This window comes from Eleutherodactylus coqui, chromosome 3 (assembly GCF_035609145.1).
Source record: "Eleutherodactylus coqui strain aEleCoq1 chromosome 3, aEleCoq1.hap1, whole genome shotgun sequence".
Taxonomy (NCBI): Eukaryota; Metazoa; Chordata; class Amphibia; order Anura; family Eleutherodactylidae; genus Eleutherodactylus; species Eleutherodactylus coqui.
Genome location: NC_089839.1, coordinates 187,555,635 through 187,578,432, shown reverse-complemented (window position 1 = coordinate 187,578,432; position 22,798 = coordinate 187,555,635). Strand labels below are relative to the sequence as shown.

Here is a 22,798-nt window from a genome sequence, read left to right as displayed (position 1 = left end):
ACAATGACTGCGTTAACATTATATGAGGACTAGAAATCTGAGAATATGTAAAATAAAGTTTCCCTTTAAAAATCTCCTAAATTTCCTATGATAGCATCACAGCAGATGACCATTTACTGCAGTCTACACCCAGGTCATGGGGTTCGGACTACCAGTCTGTTGGCGGAAACTCAAATGGAATTTTCTGCCAGAGCGATACAAACTATTAACGGATATATTCCAAAAAAATCTTTACTTGAAAATGTCACCTTTTAACACCACGTAGTTTCTAGATCGGAACGGAATAGGCTACACGACGCATTGCAAGCCATGGTAAATTCTGCATCAAAATTCCCTGGCTACTTGCGAATTTCGATGTGAAATTCTGCAGATTTGATTGCATCCTGCTATGTAATTTCGCCCCTTGTAGATAATTCCAAAAAATTCCACTATTGTTCTGCAGGAATATTGGTCCCACTTTTGCTGGATGCTTTCCCTATATCACACTTCTCTGTATAGTCTCCACTCCGCTGCATGAGAAAACCCACAAGGTTGCCAGTGTATGCAATACTGGCCCCGGCTAGTCTAGCACCGATGACCAGGCCTCATTGGAAGTCGCTCAGATCTCTGAAATGTTCCCATCTAATGTGGATTCACACTGAAAGTGATCCACGGAATACTCATCATGAGTTCAATCCCCGCTTGGTTCAGGTAGCCAGCTCAATGTTGACTCAGCCTTCCATCCTTCAGAGGTCGGTATAATGAGTACCCAGCTTGGTGGGGGATTAATAAGTAAATTACCTGAAAGCGCTGCAGAATAAATTGGCACTCTACTTATTTATTTTATTTTATTTTTTTACTTTATACGGCACTCTGGTAGGGTCACGGCTCTAATTTCCCTACAGGGAAGCACTAATCGTGAAAGGGCCGTGGTCTCTTATAAAGGCCCCATTGAATGTAGATCCATTATATGGCAACAGTATGATTTGCCCCAATTCTTCCTGGTCGCAGCACTTTTTTTAATCTCTTCTAGTTTGTATTAAGTTGTCTCCCGCAGGATCACAATCTGTCACTTTGTGGAAATACAAGCCAAATATCAGCACACACCTCCACCTCCGATGCTTCCTACATAGTGACTTGTATCTGTTGGCGCTTCCTTGTTTCTGCTCTGGCATTCTCTCCATAATGACAGGTTTTTGCGAGAGGCGTGAATATTAAAAACCCTGTTAAGGCGTTGAACTTTCCCTGACTTGTAAAAATACTTGCCGTCTTTACTTGTCAGAGCACAGTGCTGCCGGCACACATGCAATCACCGTCTAGTAGGAAGTCTCGCTAGAGCAAAAATTATCCTTTCATTGATACGCAGCCTACATTACACGACGGTAATGGTAAGAAGGTTCTTTATTGTTGTTATTAAGCATTATTGTATAATTAGAGCTTTAGACTAATGTTAGCTTGCATTTTGCCGGCTGTATAGTAATTTGATTGAGCACTTATCTCTATATTCCCTTCTATTCATTATGCGGCTGTGAACGGGATAAGGTTTGTACAGGTTTGCAGTGTCTGAATAGAAGCAAGAATGTTCACGTTCTCCGACGGTCAACGGAGGTCTTGAAAACGTGAGCAACTGAGCGCTCTGGCGCCTTCACACAAGGAAGTTCCAAGCCACCCACCGTGTACTGGAACTGTCACACAGCCCCATAGATTAGATTATGTTGTGTCATATCTGATGGGAATACCACTTTAAAAATGTGTATTCTATTAATCGTTGGATTGATGTATGCTCATTGAGAAAAAAAAATGCATCCAGATAGAAATGTTGGATTTTTGCTAAACTCGGCATGCAGTTATGTGTCAGGCAGATATGTAAGTGATCACAGTTGTGGTCTGATTAGACAACTGGATCTTGCCATCAGAGGCCATAAAAGGGCTTCCCCCGTTGCCCTTTAAAAAGGCTCCCCGAGGCTACTTTTGTGTAGTGTAACCCTTGTTGAGAGATTGTTGACCACTAGACACTTCTACGACTCACTTGAAGACATTTTGATCAATTAACAGACTTTAAGAGAGGGGCACATCATTGGAATTAGCGTTAGCTGGATGGAAGTTTTGACGAATTGCCTTCTGGGCCGTGCTGACCAAGCTGACGGCGCACATGCACGGCAAACAGGCTTCGGACAGCCCAGACAGACCACCAGAAGAGAGGATCATTTGATCCACTTACAAGAACAAGCAGATCCAACAGTTTCGTTGTCTTCAGACATAGGTGGCACCTTCATTGCAGACTCTTGTCTCTGCCTGGACCATTGCCAGGCATTTAGCAGAAGGAAATTGGTGTCACGTTGCCCATTATGTATCCTGCCGTTAATCCCAAAATCACCACTTTCATTTGCAGTGGTGTTGTAAACGAGAAACCTGGACTGCTACAGACTGGAACTGTATCATCTTTACCGATGAAATCTAGGTTCTTTTTGGTAGCCGTCGACGGCCGTGTTTGTGTTGGGAGACTTAGGGGTGAGCTCCTCAACCCTGCCTTTGCTGTGCAGTGGCACACTGCCCCCACTGCTGGTGTGATGGTCTGAGGGGCCATTGCATGCGAGAGTCAGTCACCCATAGTAGTGGTATGAGGGACAATGACAGCTCAGGAATATGTTCAGGACATCCTGCAGCCACATGTGTTCCTCTCATGGCGGCTTCCCAGAGGCATTTTCCAGCAGAATAATACTCAATCTCACACACGAGGGTCACAGCAATGCCTCCACAATGTTGCCACACTTCCTTGTCCTACCTGGTTGGCAGATTTATGGCAGATCAAGCTTTTATGGGACCACCTGGTATGCCAAACTCGGCAGCCTATGAGAATGCAGGATCTAGAGGCCCAGTTGTAATATCTGTGGGCTACTGTGCTGTAGGATACCATACAGACCCTGTATGCCTCCATGCTTGCCCATATCACATCTTGTATCCAAGCTGGAGGTGGTACAATAGGGTACTAGAGCCTTCTTATTCCTGTGCTACATCACTTTGTGCATTATCCTTGCATTGTTCCTTAACTGTGTTCGTTATCCCTGCACTGTGACATCACTGTTCGTGTTATTCTTATGCAGCACCAAAAATATGTATGCCTTGGGGGGAAAATGTTTTACCACCTTCCCATTTTTAAATATTGATGGGTATGTGTTGCCTATTTTTTCTTTATAAAAAGCAGAGATATTGTGACTCGAGGTACCAAATCTGTTCCCTACAGTCGCGCAGAGTAGTGGAGAAAGGAGAGAAACTAATACAGTAGACACCACCTTCATGCTCAAGGTGGCCATATACATAACATTAATATTGATCGAACCCACCAACTATCCAATGTGTATGGGGTCATCCTGACTTCTCCTCCATGATCTGTATCACAGAGCTTTATCATGACTAATCCTTTAGTTCTCTGGCAATATACGCCACCTCCAGAGCTTATTCTACTTTCCCCATCCAAAACACACGCATGCTTGGCTGAGTAGAACCTGCATGTGTATGAGGGAAGTTTGAGGAATAGCTGTTGACCGAATGAGTGCTCTGTTGACAGCAATCTAAAGCATATGGCCAGCTTTTGATCAAGGTGCAGGTCTACCTTCCATTAAACCCTCTTATCATCTAGACCTATAATAATGGATATGGCAGTTAACACAACTTGAAGGAAATGTTCAGATTTGCTCTTGAACTCCAAACATAAAGTAGATGTCCTAGTTAACAATCACTTGTATAAGAATAGGGCTGGAATATCTGTTCTTGTCTGAGCAGTTCTTTGTTTCATAACTATTGCATGTAAAGCAAAGGGAGTATTCTAATATACGGTATGTGGGTGTTGGATGAGGCGTATTAGATTTAGCATTTTACCTTTGTGTTTGAAGACTCAGTCTAGGGAATAATTTGCATTGTTTTTACTTCTATAAAGGCCCCTTTTACATGGGACAACCTGTCAGGTGCAGATGGCCCGACAGGTCGTCCCAGCGTTGATCGTTTTTATGCTTTTACACAGGAATGATCATCACTCAGTGGATGGAGATCATTCAAACCCAGCTCTATAATCTAATCCATAAAGTAATGACCACAAAAAAGCAAAACTATTCCTATACTAAAGTCAATTCTTTCCACCTTTTTTTCTGGAAAGGCTTCATTGAACCATTATGGCCACTGTTAGGGTAAGATGGGTAGTTTTTTTTTTTTTGTGTGTGTGTTGTTGCTGTTTTATTCCTATTATGTCTTATTGATATGGGGTGTTGTGTATTGCTTTGACTTTAAGGCGGGGTCAGAGCGAGGGGCAGGAAAAGCTCAGACCAGAAACCTGGAGAGCGTTGGGTATGGCTACGCTACTTGGAAGAAGACATGTTTTGGAGTCTCCTATTGCGCTGCTCAGTTGCAGTAATCTTTTCCCAATGGGTGCGGAGTCTTTAAATTGGATATTGGACATGGGAATCCTCTGAGCTTGCCACTGCCTCACTCCTTCTCCCCTTCTTATGACCACAAAAGCTGGATCGGACACGCTGCAAGACACTAAACACCGATGACTGGTTAAGGAGTTAGTTGAGCCCGTTTACACAGGAGTAAAGACTAAAAAGACTCTGACAGAGAAACCCGTTTAATGAGGAGAGGACTTGGTTACCAGCCCAATAATGGTCAGTGAGAGAAAAAAAAACTGAGATGGGAATTGAACTGTTTCTTGTTCTGGTTTATATAAAGTTTTCTTGTTATTAACCGCAATATCAGCTCCCAGATCCTTCATGGCTTGCCCCCAAAATCTCTGCACTGTTGCCACTGATAGAATCTATTTTCATACTCTGCCCACTCCCTAATTAGCTTGGCTGAAACCTGCATGAGTCCTTTGTAGCTTCCCTGTCTGAGTATGTGGACAATGGGCACCATGGTCCCCCAAAAGGAACTGGGCTTAACCCACCTGGTCCCTGAGCCAACACAGCTCGCTTCCCCTGAGATTACCATACTGCAATCTCTGGATAAAGGTGAAGACCCTAAGCCTGAACCTTGTACACCCTTAAAGTTACAGCTCCTACATGGGGTGTTGCACGGTTGTTGTGGATTAGGAGATGGAGAATCCTGTTAGTTAAGTAACACTGTATGTGACTGGCAAGTGTATCACTACTGGACTAAGCAGATCTCCATCAGGATGGGCAATATCAGATCACTGAGGGTTTAATTTCCAGCACCGCTGCCTATCAGCTGTTTGAAAAGGCTATGGTGCGGTCTCTTCATCATATACCAGGCAGGGCTCTATAGATCTTGAATGGAACTGTCCTGTAAAAAGGCCATATGACCGAAGAGGAGGTCATTAGACCTCACCTGAGTGCCGTGATCTCTTCAAACAGCTATTTATCAGGATTTGGACACCACCAATCTGATATTGATGACATCTACTAAGGATAGACCATCAATACTTCTGTCCTGGATAATCTATTTTCAAGACGACTTGTTGTCCTTGCACAACTGAAACAGGCCACTTACCTTTACAGACGCCTCTACAAAGACCCCAGTGCATTTTTTTTTTCAAAAAAGGAATGAAGCTGAGTAATGTTATAATAACAAGTAAACAATTTAACTTTTACTGTAGATTTATCTATGCTTTGCGTACTTGTTGCATGCCGACAATCCCCCATACACTATCTTGGGGTGTATGGACGTGTAATACATGCCAAGATAGTGCCTGCTGCAATCTTTTTTGCGTGCACACTTTGCGTTCTGCGCATGAGGTACTGTTGAAAGTAAAGTTTGTTACTGCATATTATATGCACAAAACCTGTGCGCACAATACATGGTAAAAGAGGCTCATGTGAGAGAGCCCTTAAAGGGGTTGTCCCACGCCGAAACGGGTGTTTTTTTTTTTCAATAGCCCCCCCCGTTCGGCGCGAGACAAACCCAATGCAGGGGTAAAAAAAAACAACCGGATAGTACTTACCCGAATCCCCGCGCTGCGGCGACTTCTTACTTACCTTGCTAAGATGGCCGCCGGGATCTTCACCCACGGTGGACCGCAGGTCTTCTCCCATGGTGCACCGTGGGCTCTGTGCGGTCCATTGCCGATTCCAGCCTCCTAAATGGCTGAAATCGGCACACGTGACGGGGCGGAGCTACGAGGAGCAGATCTCCGGCACGAGCGGCCCCATTCAGAAGGGAGAAGACCGGACTGCGCAAGCGCGTCTAATCGGGAGATTAGACGCTGAAATTAGACGGCACCATGAAGACGAGGACGCTAGCAACGGAACAGGTAAGTGAATAACTTCTGTATGGCTCATATTTAATGCACGATGTATATTACAAAGTGCATTAATATGGCCATACAGAAGTGTATACCCCCACTTGCTTTCGCGGGACAACCCCTTTAAGAGCAAGATCAATTATGTTTTGGGAAGATTAGCCTGCTTAGACAGAAATACAGATCACATGATCTAGCGCACAGTTCGTCTTTGAAGAATTAAAAGTTCTCTGCGGTCTATTAGAAATATAACGTACAAAAACCACTAGAAATGCTTCTATTGCGTAGGCTCGCGTCCCTGTATCAATATCTCAGTCCTTATCTGAGAGCAATGGGAATTTACTAATAGTCCAAGTTCTTTGGTCGAAGTGTCCTCCTATACAACAGGACTGTTGGTTAACTAGTTGTGTCCCTAATGGTTTGCACACACGATACCTGAGTTGAGGCCGGCCTCACTTACAATTTTGCTGTACCGGACACAAGCTTAAACTCCCAACTGAAGCTTGTCCCAAGTCAAGAGTGCAACTTTATTGCAGTGTTTTCTTTGATGTTTCAGTAGGCCCTCTCTAGGTTAGGCAGTCTCTGGTTCCTCAACACAATGTCTCATCTTCTCATGGTTGCTGCTTCCTCTTATGGCTCCAGCAGCAGGCAGGTGTCAATTCTCTATATAGCACATACGGAACTCCCCACATAGCTCCTTCACAGTTTCTACTCTGCTTCAGTGCTGCACCTCTCACTGCGCAGACAATTGCATCTATGCAGACTATTGCACCTCCCTGAAACACCACCCTAGCAGCACTTTCAGCTCACTGTGTTACCCTTTAACCCCCCCCCCCCCCCGCTTCTTTTTTCTTTGCTGGCAGCACCTAGAAGTTTTGGGCTTTGCGGTTGGGATTTAACCTACATAGTGCTACCAAGCGCTGTTAAATTCTGGCGTCTCATGCGCCATAGTCGTCTTTTGTGTGCCTGATTCTAGCACACGGCCAATCTTTTCGCTCCCCTGTCTCACTAAGGGATGAGCCTTGCACAGCTGAGATCTGCTATAGTGGTCCCTCTTTTACATAAATCTGCTGCAGATTTCACCTTGTAAGGCTGAAATCTGCCGCAAATCGCTGTCGCGTAAACGCATCCTAATAAGGTTTTACATAGGAGCCCAAGAGTCCTTACACAAAATCCACTTGGGGAATGACATGGTGGTGTAATAGGGGTGTCCTAGTTAAGTCTGAGTCATTCTGTCAGATTACAACGTACATATGTAGTAGAGTTTGGCGTATAACTTAAATGACACTTTAACAGCTGACAATGCATTAAATTTGCATCTTTCCCCCTCTCCTCCAAACGATGCCAAGAACAGATGCAGCGCAGCAATTAAATTAGTGCACCGTGATCTGCTTCTTCGGGAGCACAGTTTTACTTGGAGGCATCTCGTATTGGGGTTTGTTATTTTCTCCATTGCCTACTTAGTAATTAACCCATTATCCTTATATTCATATTTTTAATTTTTTAACAGCTGGATTCCTGCCCTTTGGCTCTTTCATTATGTTAATTTAGAATAGGTAGCAGGCACTCTGTAAATTTAGCAGCTGCTGCCATGGTAACAGATGTGTACATCTGCTATCGGAATAACTTTTATCTTTCAGACGTCGCCGTCTCGCAGCACATATTTCATGGCAACGGCATAGGACAAGTATATGTGCCAACATTCCTGTTGGCAGAAGGACCCCATCATCCCTGCTGAGTTTACAGTCATGATATTGATATGATGATAAAATAAGTACTTGGGCTATGTTCAAGAAGCTGTTCGGAGAAAGCAAGAAAATTACTTTGGTGGACAATATTTTTTTAGGAAATCATTCAAATCTGGGCCTGTGCTAGTGTTTTTTTTTTGTTTTTTTTTAAAGTCACCTATCAGAGTTGGGCTTCTATTTCTGAAAACGAAAGCTGCACTATAGGCATATTTCTTTTTACATTTTGAGCATGCTCAGAGTGCAGAACACATGCTCTGGCTGTTCATCATTGCAAGGAGCATTTGATGAGCATGGTCTCCAGCTGTTCATTATTACTGAAGCACACCCCCACGGAGCATACTCCGATTGCACTGGCTGTGCTCCATCCAAAAGCAGGGTTGAAAGAAGAGCATTAAGTTGACAGCGCCCAGTGCAAAGACTCTTGGGCAGTTTACCCTCGACAAGCAGTTGTGCAGGATAGAAAATGGTGCAGAAAGTACATGGGTGTATCCGTCAAGTAAGTTTAAAGCTAGTTCTCAGTGTAATGATTGATCTGGCTGGTCTGTACTGAGCAGGACTAGAATGAAGGAAATGCTCCCTCTACAGGCTGTTCATGATTGCATCAGATGGATCAGGAGCACTTCAGCAGGTCACATGATTCACTCCGATGTTACGGATTACTCTAGGAAAATAGTTTGAATGTGAATATGTCTTATGATTGGTTGCTATTGGCAACAAGACTTTTTTGAGGCCCATTTAACTGGACCTTCCAGTTTTGGGACAAAATTTTGACCCAAGACCAGAGGCGGCAGTTTCCCCGCTGTTGGTCTTCTGTGCTGATGCCCCTCTGATCTTCTGGCTCTGAGTCGCAGTTTCCTCTCTTCAAGATGGCTGACGCAATTTTCAGGCAACTTAATCTCCATAGTGCATTGGTAATGGTAGACTACTAATTAATTATAACAGCTCTCTGATTGGCCAGCACTGCTTATGTGATCAGTGCTGGCCAATTAGAGAGCAGTGCCAATTAGGTGTCTAGAAAATAGTAGAGACTGCTAAAAATAGGATCCCGAACATGCGGATCAGAGGGACAAAAGCAGAGAAGAACAGCACCACGTAATATAACCCGACACACGCACACTTCAGTTCAGGGACAAAATGTGTCCCAAAACCGGAGGGTCACTATAATTTATTCTTCCATAGATTCATGGGGGGGGGGGGGGTCTGATTTTTTTCAAAACACCCTTTTGTTAGAAGGGTCTCCCAATGAAAACTTGATCACAAGGTATCCCTTTGTGGCAACCCTTAACTATCAGGTATGGTTTGTGGAGGAACCTGGCCGCAAATCTTCTTTTTTTCCTGCAGCACCACCACACCCTTTATTGGAAAGTGAGTCTCTATTTTTGACCCAACTCCTTCTGTCCCTCTTTGACCCTTAACCCTTTCCAATCCAATTTGGTTTTTTTAGGGGGCTTACTCTTTTTTTTCTGCCGTTATACAATGGCACTATCTGCTGACTAAAGCCAGTACTGCATGAGGTGACACATTGGATAGGCTCCGACAGCAGAGAGGCTGGCAATATACAGTAAGAGAACTCCGATGGGCGTCTTACAACATCGGAGCTGTACAGCCTTAAATCATAATATCTTCAGATGTCAGACAGTGGATTGGAAGGGGTTAAATGTCCCTCTTTTTGACCTTTTGAAATAGATTTGCATAAACTTACCATAATGATCCATAAACTACCTGTATGGTTCCTAACTGTACTTGAGACCCAGATTCACATATTATTTCAACATATGGTGCAGTTTGGATCTTAAAAATTTTTGTATGCCTTTGACTTCAAGAGTATAGATATGGGTGGAAAAATGGATCTGTCACGCAGTGAACCATAAGTGTCCCTCTTTGACCATTCAGAAAGGTATGACAACCATTGTAGAAATGAAATATTACATGGTACCCATTGTCCATGCTATACATGGATATACTAGGTCCCTCTTCTGTCTTGCAATATGGCTGCAACTCATCTCTCACTGTCCAGTGCACACTGTGCTTCGGTAGACATCCCTGGACTCTGTGGGTCAGCTACTTTAAGACCATAAATTTAGATTATAGGGTTCAAAGTAGTTGATCATTTCTTTAACTCAACAATTCTTAATAGGATCATTCAAAACAAAATTTCCAAGGCAGATAAACCCATTAATATCAAAGTGTTCCCTTTATTGGCAGGGCTTCCAGGGGTTGGCTTCTTAGACATTGGTGGCCTATACTAATGAGAATACCAATTCCCCTTACAAAAATGATCCATGCTGTTAATCTGGCCTCTGATAGTTTACTTGCCAGCAGTCCCCATTTTGGTGGGACAGTTCTTCACCACAGAGGGGTGGGGTTTATTCAAACCTTGCTCAAAAATGGGCAGTTGGAGATGTTTCTTCTTAGGGGTGGGGTCTTTGTATGACCTGAATTGGGCATTTTAAAAGTTGGTGTGTGTTAAGTAATCCAGATCAATGAGAATCACTATGGTTTCCAACCTATGAAAATCTGGTCATTTGGTTGAGAAATATTTTTCTTTAAATGGCTCTTTGAGACTTTGCAAAGTAGGATGACAATTCTACCTCCAAATAGTCCAAAAATGGCACAGCCCCTAAAATAGGTATTTGTGTGAGGTTTTTTGGGGCGTTCTAGAGTGGATTAAGGGGTGGACACTTAAATATCCTATGGATGGCAGTTCAAATGTAGGAAAGTATTGGATTTATCGGGGCAGTAGCGAGTTTTATTGTAGCATTTTGTCCAAATTTTGGTGGCTTAATGTTGCATTGCAAGCAAATGAGCATTCCTGTATCTTACCTGTAAAAAAAAAAAAAAAAAAAAATTTATAGCCTTAATGAAAACCTGTAACCAGTTTTGTACATATTTACTGTGTTAAGCTTAAAACCTAAGGCCACCCTCACACATGTCGTCAGCAAAACGTTGTAATTTTACACCCGTTTTCGGACACAGTGGATTTTAATGCACCCCATCATTCTGATGGGTGATGAGGTGCATTAATTGTGGTAAACTAGAGTAGACGGTGCTTAAAAATCGCAGTGTTAGAAAACGCCACGATCCAGCGCAGGTCTGCAAGGTTCCATTGATATCAATGAAAGCCTTGTACCGCGGTGTTCAAAACACTGCTGTAATAGCGGTAAAAAATAGGTGTGAGAGAATGCCTAACTTTTGGAACATTTCGATTTCCCTTGTGGAAATTCAGGTTTAAGGACAATCAAAAAGTATGCAAAACCACTCTTATGATAACTCTCTAGTCTAGCTAGAGTCTGACCCTGTACGGACAGTCATATTTACAAACATTTCAGTTCTAAGGGTCACAGAAGAGTCTTGGTCCTTCATTTTGTTTATGGAAGTGGAACTAATTGGGTTGCTCAAAGACCTATTAGGATCAGACCTTCACTACCTGGACCCTCGACAACCTTATGTTGACTATTCCTTACCTTGGTGAATGTATACTATGTTGACTATCTTGTCATAAATCTCAAAAATGCAGGTCTTAAACCAGAATGAATAACTTCTTGAACTCCAATCCCTAAATCCACACAAAGCCTTGGAGTTCAGGTGTTAGAGAATTGTTTGTACATGCACAAATCCATATGAAACCAGACAATGTGTCATGTGATGATTTACACCGTCAAATTCCAGTAACTGCGAGACTTGAAGTAACCGTTGAAGTGAAGTTGGCAGCTTTTGTGTTGCTTGGGGGCAATAAGGATTGTTGGGACTTCTCGAAAATGTCCATGTGTGCTGTCTCAAGGATGGACGTTAACCGCAAGATATTTTTGTACATTCCATGGGAGTATTCTCTAAGCTACCTTCGCTCTACCATGAGCTCTTCAGTGATAGAAGGCCCTTAATATTTGTCTTGAGTGCTCTACTCAGACAGACGGCAGCGTCCGTGTTGAGAATCACTGGTATATATCAGACAATTATTTCCCAGCCAAGACTGCACACGTACTGTGAGATTTATTGAGTGAAACCGACTCAAATGACTGTCAGCTAATGTAGCTCTAAAAAAGACCATTTATGATGAGAGTTATCATGCAAGGAAACGAGCTAGGTTATTTCCCAAGAGGTGACTGTAAACAATAGGATTAGGGTTCTGCTTATAATGTAGATTGTTGTGTAGGGGTTTATTGCAGGATTACAGTACAATCCCGGTTTGGAATGCAAAGTATTGTCGCTGCTTATAAATAAATCACTATGAAAGAATGTTCTTTTTTTCCAAAAATAGAGGCAACGAGATGTGGAAGTGAGAATTGTGTATGATTGATTTATCGATTATGCAGAGCACTAAGGTGGAGCTGAAGGAGGTTCCGTAGAACTCGTTTCTCTAAAGAGCACAATAGATATTTAAAGGGGAAAGCAGAAATGCTCTGTAATGCCTATTACAGGCACTGAGGGGCAGTGCATGATTCTCTTTGGGGTCATGCACCCTTCTCCAGAAGACCCTGCAATAGGTATTACACAGTGTTTAAATTTCGCCCACATTGTTCCCTCAAAGAGGTTTGCTGAGGCTAATATCGGTAGGCTGTGCTTGCAATAGACCTTTAATTTCTGCTCTTCGAGGTTCAGACTCTCCACTGTTTGCAAATGTTAAAATCCTGGAAAACCCTTTTACTGTACAAGCTGCGGCCTGCAACGCCGTTCTTTGTGCCCCCCCTCCCCAGTTATCTAGTCACAGACAGATTTGTTAGTTTGTGTGTGTGTCATAAGTAGTTTCCCTGTCAGATAGGAGTGGTACACAGCTCAGGAACAGTGGACGAGAATTAAAGGAGTTATCCCAAGATCTAAAGTTCTCCTCTATCCACAGGATAGAAGATAACTTCATGATTGGTGAGGGTCTCACCACTGAGTCCCCCACCAATCCTGAGAATGGTGGCCTCTTCTTGGCACTGTGGGGTTGCTTCTCCCACCGACAAGGACGTCTGACTCAATGAAGTGCTGGCCGCGCATGCATTACCACTGCTCCATTCATTTCAGTGGAGCTGAAGGAAATTGCCAAGAGCTTGTACTCGTCTCTCTCTGGCAGTCCCTTTGAAAGTGAATGGAGTGGCACTGCACATGCGCAGCCACTGCTCTATTCAATCTCCACACTGCATGGGGTACAGTTCTTAGGATTGGCGGGGGTCTCAGCAGTGAGACTCCTACCAATCATAAAGTTATCCCCTAGCCTCTTGGTACAAGGTAACTTTAGATTTTGGGAGAGCCCTATGAATAGGTCACCGTGGAGCCATCTTTGGGTCTTATATATTAGGACAATAGAGATCCTTGACTCCTGTTTTATACAAAAAAAAAGTATATGAGTTAGAAGTAACTATTTATGCATGTGGATCCTCCATTGTACTGTAGACTATGGGAGTTACAAAATGATACCACAACACCTATCATATGCATGCATGGTCTCCTCCTCTCTGGAGCACAGATTGGGGGGAGAAGGGGAACCTCATGCTACTTGATAGGTGGGGGTTCTTGACATCAAACTGCACTAATCGGACATTTATGGCATATAAAACACTCCCAACAGTAGTCACAATAGCAGGTTGATCAATCAAATTCTAATTTTCGATTCTGGAAGGGTTATTGTGTTTTCTGTTTGGCTCTCTGCTTAACATTTCTCAGGCAATGGCTACGCAAAAGATCATTTCTCTTGATTAATTTCTGACCTCATGGGTGACATGATAATGAAATCAGGGACTGGCAGCTGTGCCGATATTGGACTTGTGTAAATCACTCTCCCTTGACATTGCTGGCATGTGGCCCATGACTCTTCCAATTATTGATGAGGTTTATAGACCCATTATTTGTAATCACTTTTAGATAGCAGCTGCAAGACGAGAATAACACAGACCAAGATGAAATGGTACAATTATGTAATGGGAATAGAAAGGGGATATAGCTAGCGTTGATTGACTTCAAGCTTAGAGACCCTTTCCCGGTGGAGGTCGAGCAAACCCAGAGAGAACCTGGATTACCTTTTATATGGAAACAAGCTTATTGTTAATTTTTATGTCCTCAACCCCTTTAGTATTTGGATTTACTTATACTTTACCTTTTTTCAGAGCACTATTACAGCTATGTGTCTGTAAGGTTGTCCAGGAAGGGTATAGTTTCTCCTTAGTGGAGAGAACCTAGAAGGTGAGTGAGGAGATGTATAAGGGCCATCCATGCTCCTCTGGTAAATCTGTAAATGGGAAGATGGAACAATATCTCTACAGCCCCACCTATTGGAAGGCAGCATACCCAGTCCTTGTTACAGGGGTTTGTTAAAAAGTCTGTCGTTGACTTGCAGGAATGCTGACTTCCTATAGGTGGTGCTATAGAGGTATTGTTCCATCTTCTAATTTGCATATTTCCCAGAGGAGCTTGGATAGCCTTATAAGTCTCCTCACATCTTCTAGGTACTCTCCTCAAGGAGAAACGGTACCCTTCCTGACCCACATCTATAGCCCCCTCACCCAGCCAAGCAAAAAACATGCTGTACACTGATGAGAAGGACAATCATCCTAAAAAAGTCTGTCTGTACATGATTATATTTTCCTTCTGGAGAATACTCTGGCTTTGGCTTATATTTCCAGTTTTTGTTACAATGCTTTTTAAAAAGTCTAACATTGACTTGCGGAATTTTGCCTTCCAATAGGTGGTGCTATAGAGGTATTGTTCCATCTTCCTATTTGTAAGGTTGTCCTAACAAAACCTGATAAAGAGGCATTAAGTATTCTCAAAAGCTTGCATATATGACTTTTTTGGTTAGCCAGTAAAGTTATCACCTCCATAATACTTTTTTTTTTTTAAACAAAAGGAGGTGATAACTTGATAGGCTAACCCCCAAAAATCATATATGCAAGCTTTTGAGGATACTTAATGCCTCATTAGATTTTTATATGATTTAGGCTTCTTTCACACGAGTGCATATTGGCCGACGTTTTCACGGCCGGCCAATATACGCTTTCATCTGGGGCGTAAAAGCTTGTGAACGGGCGCACAAATCTAACGCATATGTACCGAGCTCACCATGTTGTCGCAAATTTCCCCTACCTCCCCATCGCAAGCTCACCTGTCCTCTCCTCCCTGCTCGTTCTTTGCAATGGGAGGGGGCGGGACAGGGTGGAGCTAAGCGCTGGCCCGTTTTGCCTCCTTCCATTGATGGCTATGGACAAGGGGCGGGAGCTTAGCTCTGTCCACATCCTGCCTTTTGTCCACAGCCCGCAATGGGAGGAGGTGGACTGGGTCGGCGCTTAGCTCCACCCCCATCTTGCCCCCTCCCATTGCAGAGATCCAGCGGGGAAGGGGCAGCCACGCTGCTAATCTCCCTCCCACCTGCCGCCCCTGCCATGGGCCCATGGAGCAGCCGACGTATTCCAACACAAAAGATAGTTCCAGGACTATTTCTTGGGCCCGACGTAAAAACGCCCAGCGCTATATTGGGCTGGCTGGGCGCTATTACGTTTCAGTAATACATCCATGTGATCTGATGCATTGAAATCCGATGCATCAGATCACAGTGCATATCAGCTGGCTGTGAAAACGGCCGGCTGATATGCGCTCATGTGAAAGAAGCTTTAGCCTGATGAAAAGGCATTAAGTAGCCATGAAAGCTTCCATATATGAGTTGTTTTTTTTTTTTTAGCCTTTCTTGGTTAGCTAATAACTTTACCCTCTCTATAACACTTTACTTTTTTATACAACAGTATTTAACATCCCTTCAGTCAACCTAAAAAATGGTTCCTCTTTGAATTGTGCAGAATATTCCTATGTAAAACCGTACGCTCCATGACTCTGACTCGGCTGCATTTCCAATGGTAACTACAGCTTTAAAATTCAGCAAACACCGAAAAAATGTATATTACCCCAAACAACATTGCCTTATTCCCGTGAGAAATCCGTTTCACTCAATTACACCCGGCAGAACACATTTCCATAATTTGACACGCGTTTTACAATCTTAGGTCAGTTTCACAAACTGCCTCCATGAATGCCATTAAGGTCACAAATAATATTTCCCTAATGATATTACAGAGCTCCACTATGTATGCAGTAATCAAGCCATTATCTAGATATAGTAGCTCCTCACTTAGGATTCCGGCTTATTTCCAATGATCATGCATTACCTAGTTCTTACATATTTTTGCAAACTTTAATGAGGTTGCAGATAAATTACTGAAGAACATATACACTTTCATTTCTCCCCGCTAATGCAGCATTGTATAAGAGACATAGAGGAAGGCCGAATGAAGGTTATGGCAAAGAGAGCCATGCAGTATTAATAAAATAGATCTTTAATCCACATAAAAGTAGGGAATTATTAAAGCCTTCTAATGAGTAGTGCACATCGCTTCCTGCAAAAGAACAGAGGCCTGGTGGATGATCCCTGTAACACGCCGTTGCGATAATTGTTGCAACAGCGGTCTTGAATGTACTGCATGGCGGATATCAAAAACCAGTTTTCAACGCCCAAAATGGAAATTGATTAATTAGGACACATAAAAATTGTGATCACATGTAGGATTCTAAAGGCAGTTTCGAATTTATTTTTAGTACTAACCGCCTGCCTGCATATCATCTGTACAAATCCCTTATTATAGAAGATATGGTACATGCTTGTCTTCAGAGGGATAACTTGAAGCTCCTGGACCCAATGTAAAATCTGTAGCATGCTCCCCATTTACCATATGTCATTTGTAATATTAGCTTTGCTTATGTGGCAGATGGACCTTCCTGCATCCTCAGATACCAGGGTTCAGATGTAACTGCTACGTCTGTACATCTATGGCTACTCCCCTGCCTGTCTTGAAGCCTTTACCATGTTGGGTCATACAGGTCATAAAGTTTTAGGCAGGTGTGGAAAAAATGCTGCAAAGTAAGAATTTTTTCAAAAATAGAAGGCACTTGACTCCAAATTTATATTGCAGCAGGACAACGACCCCAAACATACGACCAATATCATTAAGAACTATCTTCAGTGTAAAGAAGAACAAAGAGGCCTGGAAGTGATGATATGGTCCCACAGAGTCCTGATCTCAACATCATCCAGTCTGAGATTAAATGAGGAGACGGAAGGATTTGAGCAATCTACATCTACAGAAGATCTGTGCTTAGTTCCCCAAGATGTTTGGAGCAACTTCCCTGCAAAACTCCTTCAAAAACTTGAAGCAAGTGTATCTAGAAAATAAGGGAGATGGAATAAATCCTTCACAGTGCTACCTATTGAAAGGCAGCATTCCTTCAAGCCAAAGTCAGACTTTTTATACAAGCCTTGTTACAATGACCGGGAATTGTAACAAGGCTTGTATAAAAAGTCTGACTTTGGCTTGAAGGAATGCTGCCTTTCAATAGGTGGCATTGTGGAGGATTTATTCCATCTCCCTTATTTGCATATTACCCAGAGGAGCGTGCATGGCCATTTGAGGCTCCTTACCTAGTTTATAGTTGCTCTCCCTAAGGAGAAAAGAAAGTGTATCTAGAAGAAATGATGCTATTTTGAAGACAAAGGGCAGTCACACCAATTGATGGGGTTTACATTTTCTTTAGTTCAGTCACTTTGCATTTTGTTAATGGATTAATTTAAACTATTAACACTTCTATTTTAAAAAGCGTTCCACACTCACCTAAAACTTTTGCAGCGCTGTAGTATGACTCTAGTGAGTTGTTTGCTTTGATCAAAGCCATTTCCTCTTGTTATCAGGTTTGGATTTGAGGCCCATTTACATGGAACGATTATCACTCAAAACTCATTCAAATAAAAGAATTTGTGTGATAATTATCATTACGTGTAAATACAAAGCTATTGTGTACTATTTGTTCACTTGTCGTTTATTGCTGAGTTTCAGCCTGCATAAAAATAGTCGGTAGTTGGTTCACTTTTCTTTTGGTTTAAATTACATTTATTTAGTCTTATGGTCTTTCAGATGACTTGAGGGGGGTTTTCCCAGCTAAACACAATGACTACTTGTTTACTCATGCCGCAGAAGACAATAGTTTTTCTTCGCACTAATTAAAAACCTTCCAGCCAGAGATTCCTCGCATAAACACACACCCACCTGAACAAACCTATACAGTGTTTAATTTAGCTAATAAGGAATATGGAGAAGAAATAAAATGGTTATCTTTAAGTGTAAATGCTCGGCATTTGAAAGCAAATAATCGTTAATTCTTTTGTTCATTCAAACGACAATTGTTGTGTGTAAATGGGCCTTCAGACAGCTGATGTATGGAGAACTCCTCTAAAGTCACCATAGTTAGGTCAAGTGTTAGATAAAGTTGTCCATACCACAGAATCAGCCCTTGTAGCTATTATGGAACACAAGAAAGAGGTGTTTCCTTCCCATTTCATGGTGTGAATCTCTTTGCAACACCTCATTGGCAAATACATGGGAGACTGCCTTTCCCTTCTTCTTCTTTTTAATGAAAATAAATGGAGTTGAGAGGAGGAGTGGGAATGGGACAAGGCCTAGCTTCTTCTGTCTAAGTATGAGTAGTCTGTTAACATAAATCAGTGCCAAGATGCTCATTTTGATTCTTTTGCCATTGGGTTTACATCTTCAATTTACAGTGGTATGTCAAAAGTTATGGGACTGGAATGAATATCATGTAGGCCCCCATCTAGCCCAGTGAAGTGCAGTAGCTCGATATGGCGTTGATTACACAAGTGGGCAGAAGATGTCTAGATAGCCTCCCACAGCTCTGGGGCATTTGTAGGTGCAGGATCTTGGGTGCAAATAGACCTTTCCACCACATCCCATAAACGCTTATTTCCAGAATGCTTCTCAAACTAATTCTGAACAACTTAGGCCTGATGACATTATGCATTATCCTGCTGGAATATCACATCATTGTGGGGGTACATGAAGTCCATAAAGGGTTATGAAAAGTCACTAAGTAGTGAAACATAGAAGGCACAGATAAATGACATGTTTAGGTGGATCAGTCATGCCATGAGAACATCCCAGACCAGTATGGAACCACCACCAGCCTGTTCAATGTTTTGTTGACAACTAGGTTCCATGGCTTCATAGGGTCTGTGCCACACATGAACCCTGCTATCAGCCCAAAACAATTAGTACCATGACTCATTGGACAATGCCACATGTTGCCAGGCCTTAATTATTGTTCGGGCCAGTGACTTACCAGGAACATTACTAGGCAAGCCTAGCGCTGCCTCTCTGAGGTGCTGTAGACTGCCGCCTAATGGTAGGACACCCCAATGTCTGCATTACTTCTGTAAAATATCACTCTGGAGGATTCAGAATGTCCATGCCTAACACAGAGAACCCATTAAATTCAGTGGTAACTGTGTAATACTTTGTTTGCCCTGCAGTGGTGCTGTAGAGAAATTCAGTGTATTTTGGAGTCTTCCTACAGATTACAGCTGATCGTCGAGGGTTCCAGCATCTGAACAGTCTGTAATCCTCTTATTTTTGTAGAGATGAAAAAGCAGACAACCTCTTTAAAATCTGGAGAGTTTACTCCTTTGAAATGAGCTCTTTTTATGACAAGACACGGAATATAGCTGCAGTTTCATTATGTTTAACAAATCATTGTTAAGTAGATAAACTAATTTTCTCTAAATTGCATGCACTATCACAGTGTCATCAGCGGCTCCCTATTATAAATGTACATACATAACAGGAACATTACCTCGCACTTATATTGTACAGTTTAATTTGCTGAACTTGCAGAATGTGAATGTGTAACTTTTCCCTCCCGCAGCAAGTTCATCCTTCTCTATGAACTATAATCTTCCCAGTCCTTTTAAGAGAGTCTTTGTACTTGGTGTATTGCAATTAAAGGGTCCATTTGCTCCAATTTTCGCAGTCTTAAGGGTTTTGTAAAGACTACTTTGAAGTGAACTATTGTGCTTGAGCCAGGGTATTTTTGTATCATTACAATCTATGGAAGTGTGCTGTATATAAAATATCGAAAGCAAATTCTCATTTGTGTTGTACGAGGTCTCCTGCTGTATTTTTAGTGATCACTGTGGGGGTGTGGCCTGTATTCATGGGTAGGTTTATATATTTTTTTGTTGTTTTTTTTCTTGAGAAAGATTCTTAAAGTGGTTGTCCAGTTACAAAGTAATAGTCTAAAATTAATGCTAGTAAAAAAAAAAAAGTACTTGCCCATCCTCTGTCCTGGCGATCCAGTGCTGCAGTTTTGAGATTCCTCCGGTGTTGGTTGACAGCAGAAGTCACATGGTGCCCAAGATCATAGAATGGTAGAGTTGGAAGGACCTCCAGGATCATCTGGTCCAACCCCCTGCTCAGTGCAGGATTCACTAAATCATCCCAGACAGATATTTGTCCAGCCTTTGTTTGAAGACTTCCATTGAAGGAGAACTCCCCACCTCCCGTGGTAACCTGTTCCACTCATTGATCACCCTCACTGTCAGAAAGTTTTTCTAATATCTAATTTCATGAGCACTGATGCCAAGAGAACGGGCAGTGACGCTGCAGCCTCTGATTGGCAGGCAGTGGTCACATGACGTCCGCTGTCAGCAAAGACCAGAGGAATCATAGGGTTGCAGCCCTGGATCACGAGCGCTGAAGATGGGTAGATACCACTTGTTTCCTTGTTTTCAGTCATTTGGCACTAATGTTAAAATATGACTTTGTAACTGGATAATCGCTTTTCAAAACCGAAATGAGGAACTACTGCCATGGCTACTGGCTACTTGACAGGGGACTACAGAAAGAGCACAGTGCTGTTTCCTTATCTCCTATTCACTTCAATGAGATCTACGGGAACATTACTGCGCTAAGTGCTCGGCTTATTCCAACAGGTGGTCTGAACATAGCTTTCTGGGTTTTCCCATTTAGGCCATGAAAAGCCGAGATGGAAATACCCCTTTAAGTGAGGATGATTCATCAAATCTTTTGATTTTACGAGCTTGTACAAAACCTTGTATACACCTTGAGGGCTACTACATAACTGATTATATATATTTTTTCATAGGGCACAGCAAAAATAGTCTCTTTCTTTAGACAGCAAAGTGTACTTCATATGTTTCCTTATTAATTAAATTGTTGCAATTACTTTTTGTTTCGGTCAATAACTACTCTCCTATTGATAGTTTTTGTACTTGTTTCTTTTATTAGGAAGTCGACTGAACAAGGACCTAAGGCATTATCTAAACCAAAGGTTCCAGAAAGCATCCCCTGATCATGAACTGCAGCAAATAATCCGAGATAATCTTTATCGCCATGCAGTGCCTTGTGAGTAAAGAAAAACACACCTAAGTCTACATACTGCTATTGCTGGTGTTTTGGGATATGTACTAATGTGATCATAGTGAATGGTGTGCAGTCCTGACACCCTCTACAAAACTGTGGGCTTGACAGGATTAATTGTGCATTCCTGAACAATACAAGTGATCTGTTTAGTCTTCTTTACTTGTGGTGTTATGTGTTTTTGACAATTTTAAACAGCTTTGTACCATGTTCATTGAGTTCATTGAGAATATATATATAAAATATATGCGCCACAGTTATACAGTATGTATATATGTATTCAGAAAATATCAATGATGCACAGAATAATATAATTTACAAATATATAGAGCTATGATTTAGTGCAGCAACCTATGTATGTGTAGTATGCCAGAATAGGCGTGACATTGGCTGTGGCTGCTATAGTATCTCTATCCTACATTGCTACACTACAGTGAAAGATAAGGGGTTGATTGTAAGGTCTGGTCTCTATTTCCTGGTGTAATGACTTTGTGCAGCAGAATACCCCCAGTGGAAGAGAGTCCGGGAAGAAAAGAGGAGTAACAGTTAACCCATGTTTATTCAGCATCTAGATGATGAAGGCAAAAGTCTCGTATAATCAGTTTCCAAAGTCCTATCCTGAAGGTGGTGGCTAGAAGTACTGCTGCCTCTCTATTTGCTCCATACTGCTGATGTGGCTTTTTATACCATGATGCCAGAAATCGTTAGCCTTCACTATGCACCATTTCTTCTTCAGAAGTCCAATCCAGATCTGTCCCTTAAACCAGCTGTCTTACATGGCTCTGTGCTACATGACTTTCTACTCTCCTCTGACCTTTCTAGACATTGTATAATTTCTGCTCTTCCCATCTGCACAGTGCTTATTGGTTGATGGATGGGAGACAGTGTTACTAGATTGTTCTATCCTTATCTAAACAAAACCCGATGCTAGCCACCACTTTCAAGATAGGACATTTCACAAGATATTAAGAGTACATTTGAAGTCACATTTATGCAATTTCCCACAATTATCAGTATAATTACATAGTGACACTTTTGGGTCACTACACATACAGTATAGCCTCATGTCCATGGGCAAAATTGAATTGCAGATGATCTGCATTTCAAGCCACACATAGAGAAACATGGGGCAACAGCACTTCATTTAACACTTGCAGATTTGATTTTATGTGATTTGTGGATGCCACATGTGGAAAAGAAATCGCAGCATGCTCCATTCTACCATGGATTCGACACGGATGGACTCCATAGATCTCTATGGAGGCGAGCTATCCGCAATGCATCCGCAATTCAATTGCGGATGCATTGTGGATTTGTAGGCAGATACCTCTCTGGTTACTTGGAGACCAAGCAGGGAGGTGGGGGAAGGCACTTTGGGCTTTCAATTTTTTTTCCACACATACGATCTACAGTGCAGAAAACAATTGCATCTTTGATCGCCGGAAAGCATTTAAAAATAATTTGCGGAAATCCGCATGTGTAATGGACAGGAGACCTTAGTCTTCCTTCAATGTTGCAAAAACAAAGATATTTGGCTGTGAAGTATCTTAAAACAACTCTCTGGTTTTTGGACAAAA

At 42.2% G+C, this 22,798-nt stretch overlaps 1 protein-coding gene across 11 annotated transcripts in view; it reads left to right on the top strand.

Moving 5' to 3' along the window:
• Positions 1 to 22,798, top strand: part of MAGI1 (membrane associated guanylate kinase, WW and PDZ domain containing 1) — a 580,752-nt gene that overhangs the window by 247,757 nt on the left and 310,197 nt on the right. For all 11 annotated transcript variants that reach the window (XM_066596650.1, XM_066596655.1, XM_066596652.1 and 8 more), the window contains exon 2: positions 21,090 to 21,206. In XM_066596650.1, the coding sequence (XP_066452747.1) occupies positions 21,090 to 21,206 (117 nt within the window). The remainder of the gene's footprint in view (positions 1 to 21,089; positions 21,207 to 22,798) is intronic.